This window comes from Buteo buteo, chromosome 6, assembly GCF_964188355.1.
Source record: "Buteo buteo chromosome 6, bButBut1.hap1.1, whole genome shotgun sequence".
NCBI classification, from domain to species: Eukaryota; Metazoa; Chordata; class Aves; order Accipitriformes; family Accipitridae; genus Buteo; species Buteo buteo.
The window spans coordinates 50,326,282-50,335,883 of NC_134176.1; the positions used below are offsets into that span (position 1 = coordinate 50,326,282).

Below are 9,602 nucleotides of genomic sequence, written 5' to 3' on the forward strand. Positions count from 1 at the left end.
CACCTCTAACGCTATGAGTACTTCATTATGCATTACTTACCTTCTCAATGATTCTTACTTTCTAAAGTAAACAGTACAATATAAACTATTTGAGATTTTTTGTTAAGGCTATGCTCTAAAGGCAACAAAACTTCCTCAAACTGAAGAAGTCTATTACAGATGTTTTTCACAGCCTGAATCTTATGGAACAGATTCTTGAATATCCACCTTCTCCTTTCAGATTTCCCTATTATATATGAAATTTACCAGTTTACCTTGATACTGTACTAAGCGTTACAATCTTTACTCAAAGTAGACCTGAACAAGTGACTTGTCATACATTTCATCTTGATGCGTAAGGTGTATTACACCAGTATCTTTTAAAGGCACAAGCTTCATTTACACTTATACTCTAGCCTGCACTCTGTGGGGACATACAAAATTAATTAACAAAGCTCTATAGTTTATGCATACATCTTGAATGATTTCACATTTCCAAACACAAGAGACAATGTTTTGTGTCTTGAAGGAGAGCCAAATGTTTTATGAAAGGTGGGACTTCGCCATAAACAAAGCATTTGGATCCAGTCTTCCAGTTTGGAGCATTATAGAAGCTCATCAGAAAGAAAAGTCTGAATTTTGTCCATTTACTGCACTTACTCTCCCACACTTTCAATGCACATATATTTACAAAGTTTTAGGTCAGGGTCATCATCTGCGATACTGTACAGAGCCGGTGGCTGTGGAAAAAGGTGCCCTGAAACTGTATTATAATGAAGAGAAGACAGTTTAAAAGATAAATCCATTTGAACAGGAAACAAAAGATTCCTTTTCAGCAACAAACATGAACATCCATTAAACCAGCCTAGAAACTAGGCACCATCACAAAGGCTGAGGTAACCCAGGACAACATCTCTTCGAGACTGAAAAGGATTCACAAAATCAATTAGCAGTTTGTTTTTTAACCAAATGAAGATTTATACAAACAAACAACAGAACACTTTGGGGAAGTACAGGCACGTATTGCCACAGAACGGTTTTCTACAGTATAGACAGTGGCCATCAATTCTTTACTGTCCCGGCTGGGTTTTTGTGCAGGGAAGGCAAAGCCCAGAGTACAATAAACCCAAACATGAATTATCTGAACTCCTTTTTTCAAAGAGGAGGAGGAAATTACTTGCTGCTAAAGATGTTCAGGCTAGTCATTTTGTAAATGGTGCTATGAAGCTGATCAGAAGGGAATGCGTTGTAGCATAATTGCCCTATTTCAAAGCATTATCCTGTAATAACAATCTGCAGCATGGCTGTGCTTCATTGAGAGGGAGACAGTGCTACATCCAGCATGCACCTCAGTACATGCACATTCCAGAGAGAAGCACCCTCCTTGTCTGCTAATGCTGGAAGGCAGCCCATTAACCAGCTTGAGCCTTTTAGATCCTAATTTCAGGGCAGAGAGATAGTACTTGCTTCATTGGCTGCAGCTATTTGCTATTTCCAGTTATGACCCTTGTGATTAAGCCAAGCTCTGAGCCCTCAAGTGCTTTTCTGAAACAGAGACCAGCTTTTATTCAACAACATAGTAGGAAAACACTTTTTGGTATCAGACCAAAGGAATGTTTAAGTGTCAGCTTTTCAAAAGCTATCTTACTAACTCAGTAAAGAAATCTCTTTAATTTTGTTTTGTTAAAACAGAAAACATGTTACACTAGGCTGCAACTTATGAGAGCTGTAGGTAGAGAATACTTCCCTTCCTTGCTGCTGGAATCCATGCCCTGGCGTATTCATTTGTTTGCAACGGCAGAAAGTTGGTCCCGGATCCTTCCTAGACCTTCTAACATAGTGTCCAGGGTTTCTTTGCTCAGTTCCACAGTCAGTGCAGAAACAACAGGACTATTTCCACATAAGGCAACATCTTCCTGAATCTGAAAATAGGAACACGGACATTAGCTGTAAGAAAAATTCATTCATGTGTTTTTCCAGTGCTGCTACAAAAGTCAGTGTTTAATACACAGATTAAGAAAAACGCCTTAAATTTGGCATCAAGCTCCATCCTGAAGGACCACGGCACATTTTCTAAGCTGTGTGCCTCACTAGCGAAGTGTGGTCCCATTGACAGAGTGCAAGATTTTTTTTCCTCCTACTCTGAAATCCACCCATCCCATCTTCACTGGTTGGGGGATCCAGAACTCTATAGAATATAAGCAGTAAGTTTAGCTATACTCTCCAACTGATAGATGTGGCCAGTGAAGGAAGTTATTAGTAATCAAAAGTCATCTCTCAACTAATACAGTCAGCTAAACATGCTGATGAGTGGCTTAGAATAAAAGGGCAATGACTTCATTATTTATCTTCTTTCCTTCTCTAGAGAACAATGGTGACCAGGAACAAATACGCTGCCTTCTCATATCCTCATGCAAAGAAAACTCTCCCTTGCAAGAAAAAGGGCTTCCAGCACAGACATCATTCCCAGGCTCTGTGGTATTTCAAAGATCATCTCTGAGAAAGTCTGTTAATTGCCCACCAGGCAATATGCAAGCACCAGATGCCTGTCTGAACTGTTTTGCACTATCACTGGCAAGTCAGGTGTTGGACTTGTTTATTTTGATCCCGCATCCTTTACGGCCACTGACATTACCTTTAACTGGAGCAGGCAAGTAGGGACTGCCATTCTGCTGATGCTGTCTGAAGACGTCTTGATGTCCACCCTCCAGTCCATGTCGACCAGCCGAGGCAGGGAGACTGAGGGATTAAAAAATGGGTCTGTTACGCCCAGCAGCACATGATGACACCAAACACTGAAACCTGTGACTACCACCATGTACATGCTTCTCCACTTCTGGCCCTGGGAAGTGTACAGCTTTAGTGCTACTACATGGTTTCACACCATTTTTACTCTACAATAAGCCGGTCTCTGAAGGCCTCCTCATGACACAGGAAGGACAAACAGGGTTCTCCCATCATCACATGCAAGGGTGGCACAGTGCAAGACAAGCATAGGTAAATTCACAAAGCAGCTAGGAGAAGGAGACCAGTAAGATGTCACCTCCACCTCTTCATCCCCTGCCTTGCTGCCTGCAACACTCAACTAGCGTTTTTCATCATGAGTTGCTCTGGGACCTACATGCTTATTGCTCTGTTCTGTAACGGGTAAGAAAGCACACAGGAATGCTCTTAAAATCCAGCAGTATAAAACATGTTATTTCAGGCTCCCCAACCTGTGAATCAAAGCATCCTGCAGTACAGCATATGTACTGGTAAACTGCAATCTTCACATGTCCTGCCAATTTGTTAAAAATATTGAAGATATCATCCTAATTAATTAGATGTAGCCTAACAGAAATCATTCAACAGTCTGGGGCAATACTGACATCAATAGTTCTGGGCTGGAGACCCCATGAGCCTTCCAAAGGAAAGAGGACAGGTCTGACTTAGCTGCCCTGCCAAGAAATTTGTGCAGCTACCTCTTGCAGAGAGGAGATAGGGATAGTCTCTCACGATAGTGTGCACTTAATGGAGCTCACTGCACTATGAACCCTCAAGAGCCCCTAAGCACTGTGCAAACTGGCATAAAAACTGAGATTAAGGTTCTCCCAACAAAACTCTGGCACCAACAGGCTGGCTGCAAGTGCTTTTTGTCAGTTCCTGGGAGCATAATGTTTTTCAACAGTGTCTTTCAGCTGCCAGTAATAAATACAAGGAACATTTGAAGAATATAGCCAAGTGAAACTAAGGCAGGTATTTAGATGGGTGGCATGCAGGTATCTTTCCCCCTTGTTTGAACAAAAAAAAAGTTTCCTACTTTAATTTAAAAAAAACCCAAACATTTTAACCCAGAAAAAGAAATAGTATTGACATTTTCACCTCAGATTTACAAGTGTTTTCCCAAACAAACTGCAAACCAGAGGAAAGCATAATTACTTATCCAACCAGATAACAACAGCAAGTGTTAAAAGATGAGGCTTGAACCCTTCGCTGCCCAGTGGTAAAGCGCAATTTACCACCAGAATCCAGAAATTTGGAAAATGTCTGTAAGGTAAATTCCTTGTTTAACATATATGTAAAGAAAACAAGTTGTAAGGTGCAGTTTAAGAGGGCATACTTAAAGTCATTCCCACTTTGGTACTGTCGCATTTATAAGAGTCGGGAACACCTCTTGCACCTTTTTCAACTCCATTTTCTGGTAAAAGCTGAGCTATACTTCCTATGTTTGAAAGTGCAGCATCCAAGTTTCCTGGGAAGAAACCAGTAAATTCCTACTAGAATAAAGTCCACACTAAGGACATGGAAACAAAGACAAACCCTTCTGGTTTGAAAAAGGCATTTGCAGCTAAGGGGCTTAACTGCTGTAACTATGTTAGAATACATGGCTACAGGGTGCCTCAAGAAACATTGTTCCTGTTTATGTCAGCTAGGGATTTTCAAAGAAGTCTGAATGAAAGGTAGGACCAACCCCATAAAAGATCTGTAGGGAGGTGATCGTTTATTCTCAATTTAAAATCCCAGCAGTGGTGCTTGGTAGGTTTGAATGTCTTTGCAAAGCCTTACTGAACCGGGTTGTCAGCAGTTACCCGACATCTATTTAAGGCTACCAGAGGCAAAGACTAAACCTCTGCTGAGTGCTAAGGAAAGAGCTGTCTCAATAGGCAATTGCAGCCTGTCTGGATTCTGCCTATCATAAGTTGCCTAGTTTCTTCACCAAGGGTTGATCACTAGCCTTCCGACTGACCCCAGCTGTTCAAGGTGCCTCCTAAGAGCGCTTACAGAATTTTCTCTTTCTATCTGGGGAAAGGCTCTCCCTCGTCCTCCTGCTCCCCTGAGCAGAGCTCCAGGGGCCGCGCAGAACAGGCTGCCTTGCTCTTGCTTTTGGAACAAATTCCAGTTTACAGTCTGTCAGGGCCAGCACTTGGCAGCATTTGCAACAACACAAAATGCATCTGTTTAGCCTTGTATGTTAATTTGCTAAGGTTGACTGGGAGAGGCAGGAAACCATCCACGTTTCAGTTGGAATGTCTGTTCTTTAAATCACTGCCTCGGTCCCTATGTAATATATGTCAGATACTTCGTGAATACAATACTAAAATAATCCATCATTTCCTAGAAGACAATCTCATTCCAACAGGCTTAAATATTCATCAAATGAATACAAAGACACGAGTGTCAGAGCAGAGCTCCCAGGCGGGGCTCCAAGAGCCACACACCCAGCCTCGCTTCTGGTTTGTGAAGACCTAGCTAGTGTATTATGCTGGTGTGTCATGCTTGCTCTCAATGCATGACAGTGTTCAGGACACAGGAAAAAGCATTGTGGTAACATTAGAACATTGTTTAGTGTAAGCAACTGCTGCATTTACTGTATTAGCATTACACAACAGTTTCTTCCCTCTCGCTATTTATACTCCATTAAAACTTTGACGGACAGTCTATTTCCAAGTCTTGCCGTACTGCTTAGCTGTGGACATTCTCTCATCTGCATGCAAAGAAAAGTGTAAAAGAGGATCCATGCAGACCTCAAAGTATTCTGCTACGTATCAGCTCTCATTTGTAAGCCTCTAAGTACTAAAGTTGTAAAGAAAGCCTCTTGCAGAGAAAACAAAGTGTTGTAGCTGCATGGAACGCCTAACTGGAATGTAACTCCTTGCCTATGATGCTATTGTTAAAGCTTGCATTCCTTAATTACATCACTGTTTAGAACTGTGAGGAAAAAGAAGAGTTATGAATATATGCCATGTACTTCCTGATGCATGGAAGAGAAAGAATTGACTAGATGTGCAGATATAAGGTATTTCCCAATATATACATATCCTTCACAGTGCACAATTATTGAATATGGACATCACTTAATGACCTGAATGGGGAAGTCAGAGTGCTTCACTTTGAAAAGTTTTGCAAATACTTGCTATACACAGCACTCTGCAAGGTAGCAACAAACTGAACATTAAATAGAATTGCTTGAGGACTGGAAACAATTTAGCACAGCAGCACAGATCTGAATACAAGCTTGTTGGCCCCTGCTAAGCTCTCTGATGCCACAACCATACAGCTTCATCTAAGGCAAATGGGGGTATTCCTATGCTACGTTATGAAAACACGTTGTGATGCACTATTCTAAACTCCAAACTCCAATGACCTCAGGAAACATTAATTGCTTCAAGATGTGAACGACTACTCACTCTGACTTGCTTGTGCTTCATTCCTCCAAGCAGAGCTGTGAAAAAGTGGAGAGAAAAAAAAAACCAGTATCAGCAGTACTTTGATAAAGAAGAAAAAAAAAGAAAAAAGGTAGGGAAAGCATTCAGAGTGGCTTATCCCTGACAGAAGGGTCACCAGGGCTGCAGCAGTAAGCAGGGCAGAGAGACTGCCTATACTACCGAGTGCCGAGGAAAGGCTGTCACTGATGGGCAATGGTAGGCAAACTGGTGACCAACTATTGGTTCTTCTGTAAGTACAGCTCGCTTACGGCATGTACCTGTCTTCCCGGTTTTATCAAAGCAATGGGCTACCAAGCAGTGAGATGTACAAGCAGCAGAACTGCCATCCTCTGCCACCACCTCACATATGCTCTACTGTATACACTGCCTCCACACCTAAGCCAGGGTGGTAAGCAGACAGGCATCTAGATGCTACCCAACCAGATTTTGTAGTGCCAAAATCTAACCCTCTACGTTTTATCATCATCTGTAGCATTTTTCTACCACACAGGTGAGTTGTTAGGATAAAAGGGGCTTTGCATTATATGAATGAGGCCCACACCCATTCCAAAAGTTTTGGGAAAACCCTCTGTGCCCATGGCTATGTTTTGTTTGCCATTCCACTCAGATGATGTATTTCACTCAACTCTGCTCGTCCCAACCTGTGTGATTATGCCCAAGGCATGCACAAAATTCATAGAAACAAGACTTCGCATGCTGCCAACTATCCATGTATCAAACCAGATATATAGGCTTTAACTTTCCTGCTAAAAGCAAAGGGCAGGTGGGTAGCACTCACATATTCTCCAAGATTATCTTAGTCAAAAGGTTTTTCAGATTTTGGTGGAAGTTTTCTGGAAAGAGAGAGAGGATATCTTCTGCCCTCGTCAAGCCACGGTACACGACATGCCTGGTGAGGCTGTGCAAAGCGGATACTAGCTGTAGGAAAGGAAGAGGAGAAAGGGGTCCGCTGGGGTGACAAGCATTACATACGGCACGGGACAGGCCTTCCACAGCCAGGACAGACACAGCTTCTGCAGCGACAGAAGCCTTGGACGCCACCAGGGCCTCGGACATCCCCGTACAGCCCGACAGCCTTAACAGGTAAGGAGCCGAGGTCCTCGCTGTCCTCTAGCACGCCCGCCTCGGGCACTCACCTTCTGCCTCCCTGCGAGCCCCCCCCGGGGCGGATCGCTTCTGCCCCGCACGTTTCGCTCCAGCAGCGGCCGCCGCGCTCCGCGGGAGCCCCGTGGCGCCACGAACCTTCCCGAGGGCCCGGGCCGCTCCTGGCAGATCCTCCCCTCCCTCCTTCCCGCACGGCGAGGCCCACGCAAGCCGGCAGGCCCCGTCCTCCCGCTCCTTCCCTGCGTTCCGGCGCAGCGGGAGGAGGGGGCGCCGCCGAGGCACCCCGCCGGCTGGCTCCCTCCCTCCCGCCAGGGACCCGGCGCTGCCCCGCCCGGCCCTACCTGCTCCGCTTCCTCGGGGCCGGCGGTGAGGTCGAGGCAGGCGCGCTGCGCCAGCGGGCCGAGGCCGGCGGGCGGGCTGGAGAAACACTGCCGGCACAGCAGCCGCACGGCGTCCTTCGACGGCGCCTGGCGGGGAGCAAAGCAGAGGGGAGCTGGGGAGGGGGGAGCGCTCAGCCGCGGTCCGGGAGAGGCGGCAGCCCCCGCCGCCGGGCCGGGCCGGGCGCTCCCGTCCCCCAGCAGCTCCGCGGCCCGCTCACCTTCAGCAGGCTCTGCAGGGCGGCGAAGTCCCCCTGCCGCAGCGCCGCCATCTTGGCGCTGTCAGCTGAGGCGGGCGCCGAGCCGCCCCTGAGGCGCCGTCGCCGCCATCTTGGCGCTGTCAGCTGAGGCGGGCGGGGCCGGGCGCTGTCGTTCTGCCGTGAGGGAGGACTTCGCGTTATGGCGGGCTCCGTCCCCGGCGCCGGACTGAAGGCTTAGCGACCTCCGCCCGCTGTCGAGCGTGTGGGAGTGCGTGTGCCTGCGGCCGGAGCCCGGCAGGGTAGTGGGCTAAATAACTGGCCTCGCCCTCTCCGATCTGCTCAGTTTCTTACTGCCGGTGCAAATCTCTGCCTTGGATGCAGAATTCAGCTGTAAGTGCTATGTTTTCAGTCAGTGGGGACCAAAGGCAAAACATTTATCGTGGCGCTGCTGAAATGATGGGGACCATTATCTTAGCGAACTCTGTATCTTTCACTTTGTAAAGCATTTAAATAAGTCTTCCTTCTGAGAGAGAAATAGTCTTCTCTTTGTCTTGTGTAATTCCCAGCATATCTGGTTCCAGGGCCTCTGTAATCTATGATCTTTCCCCATTGCTACTTCCATCATGGCACCCCTGTTGTGGTTTAAGCCCAGAAGCCGCTCGCTCGCTCCTCCACTCCGGGCCCCGGTAGGATGATGAGGAGAAAATAGAAGGAAACACTCATGGGTTCAGACAAGGACAGGGAGGGATCGCTCCCCACTTACGGTCACGGGCAAAAGACAGGCTCAGCTTGGGGAAGAAACAAAGTCAATTTAATTTACTACAAATCAAATCAAAACAGGAAGTAAAACCAAATCTTAAAACACCTTCCCCCCACCCTTCCATCCCTCCCGCCTCAGCCCCACTCCCGGTTCTCTCTCCCCGGGAAACAGGGGACGGGGGCTGGGGTCGGTTCCTCACCCCTTGTCTCTGCCGCTCCTTCCTCCTCAGGGGGAGGAGGACTCCGCGCTCGGCCCCTGCTCCGCCGGGGGGTGTCTCCCGCGGGAGGCAGCCCTCCACCAACTGCTCCAGGGTGGGTCCTTCCCACGGGCCGCAGCTCCTCGCAAACTGCTCCAGCGTGGGTCCTTCCCACGGGCTGCAGTCCTTCAGGCACAGCCTGCCCCAGCACGGGCTTCCCCACAGAGCAGCGGCCATCTTGGGGGGCATCCATCCCCCTGCTCCGGCGTGGGCTCCTCTCTCCCCGGGCTGCAGGTGGGCATCTGCTCCCCAGAGGCGCTACCGCCATCGCTGAGGGGCTCGGCCTGGGCCAGCGGCGGGTCCGGCTTGGGGCCGGGAGAGCTTCCAGCAGCTTCTCACAGGAGCCGGCCCTGCAGGCCCTGCCCGGCTACCAAAACCCCACCACACAAACCCATAACAAACCCCATCCTCATTTCCATTTATGTTGTTCTGTAAGCAGAATAATACAAGGTGAGAAATGCAAATATGTAAATGCTTTTTGCATTGGGATTCAAAAGCTTGGCAGGGAAAAGGTCTTCCTCTTGCATAGGAGCTGATTTCCCTCTCTCATGCTGGGAAACCTTAAAGGGAAGAAGAATCCAAAGGGAGAGGATTTTATTTTCCATCATTTTTCATTAGCAACAGGAAACAAGGCTCTGGGGGAACTATTTTGGTGTATGAGTTTTCCATCTGGGACCTCTTGAAATTAATCAGTGTGATTGATCAGTTTGGAGAGCTGCC

At 47.3% G+C, this 9,602-nt stretch overlaps 1 protein-coding gene across 1 annotated transcript; it reads right to left on the reverse strand.

The window, feature by feature from the left end:
- Positions 1-1,631: 1,631 nt before the first annotated feature.
- On the reverse strand, positions 1,632-8,019 carry COMMD9 (COMM domain containing 9). The gene is made up of 6 exons (XM_075030933.1): positions 7,888-8,019; positions 7,631-7,756; positions 6,964-7,103; positions 6,147-6,181; positions 2,615-2,718; positions 1,632-1,901 (listed from the first exon to the last, which is right to left on the reverse strand). The coding sequence occupies exons 1-6, from the start codon at positions 7,936-7,938 to the stop codon at positions 1,761-1,763; spliced, it is 597 nt and encodes a 198-aa protein (XP_074887034.1). The 5' UTR covers positions 7,939-8,019; the 3' UTR covers positions 1,632-1,760.
- Positions 8,020-9,602: the final 1,583 nt, after the last annotated feature.